Raw genomic sequence first — 921 nt, 5'->3', positions numbered from 1 at the left:
AAATCTCTCTATCTATCTCTATAGAGCAACTCAACTCATCAGATATACATGGCCTTTACACGTAAGATGATTCAGAGGAGATATACCGCGAGAGATATATAGACATAGATATAGATGTACATACACATAAGCAGGCGTAATCTTAGCACATATCTTTAGAGTTAACCGCATGCAAACACCATTTCAATGGAGACATATCAACTTTCGAGTCCTTGTCTTTTCTGCTTCTCATCTTCTCCTTTCGAATCATCCTAGACGCTACGCAGCGTCTGCTTTTCTTCTTTTACACGGACCAGGTGTAGCGATCATTTCTGGTGTGTAATGTTGTATAGGTCCATCTGTGTAAATCTAGTGAAGACGTTTCGATCTCTTTCTCTTTTCCTCTCTCAATCTCTCCTTCTGGGTTTGCCCGTAGGCATCTCCAACATACGCCTATGCATGGAAGGCCTTAGGAGATGTCTATCGCTCACTAAGGCGATTCTGGGAAGCCCGAGCCTGCTATGATATAGCTATCCATCTAGATCCCTCTATGGTTAAAGATATGTCTCTTCTTCTATTAGCTCTTGATAGGATCCTCCAGGGCGCGTTGTCTGATGCGAATCTCTTAGAAAGAAATCTCATTACTGCCGAGTAAGCAGCCCCTGTCATGTGCATGTACACTGTGGGGTTTAGAGGAGCTCCTCTGTGTGAATAGATGTGTGCCTAAGGATGTAGATGTCTGTGTGAATGTATGTTGTATATACGTATAGGAGATATAACCTATGTACACAAGTTTCACGTGTACATCTTCTACCTGTAGATACATCTAATAGGATGTATGTGTATATGATAGCGTAGAATGAAAGGGGGGAAGGAGCGGCTAGTGAAGAGTAGGATAGGAAACTGAGGCGACGATCCTGATACATACAGATATATATATAT

The 921-nt window shown here is 42.0% G+C and overlaps 1 protein-coding gene across 1 annotated transcript in view; it reads left to right on the top strand.

Moving 5' to 3' along the window:
* The window catches only part of CSUI_009389 (uncharacterized protein), a gene marked incomplete at both ends in the record, with an annotated part of 1291 nt that extends 663 nt beyond the window's left edge, over positions 1 to 628 (top strand). The window contains one exon of the mRNA XM_068069505.1: positions 416 to 628. Coding sequence (XP_067918518.1) covers positions 416 to 628 — 213 coding nt within the window. The remainder of the gene's footprint in view (positions 1 to 415) is intronic.
* Between the last annotated feature and the right edge of the window lie 293 nt (positions 629 to 921).

This window comes from Cystoisospora suis (assembly GCF_002600585.1).
Source record: "Cystoisospora suis strain Wien I chromosome Unknown contig_5591, whole genome shotgun sequence".
Lineage (NCBI taxonomy): Eukaryota > Apicomplexa > Conoidasida > Eucoccidiorida > Sarcocystidae > Cystoisospora > Cystoisospora suis.
The sequence above is the reverse complement of the archived record's forward strand: the minus strand, read 5'-3'. Positions and strand labels throughout refer to the sequence as shown.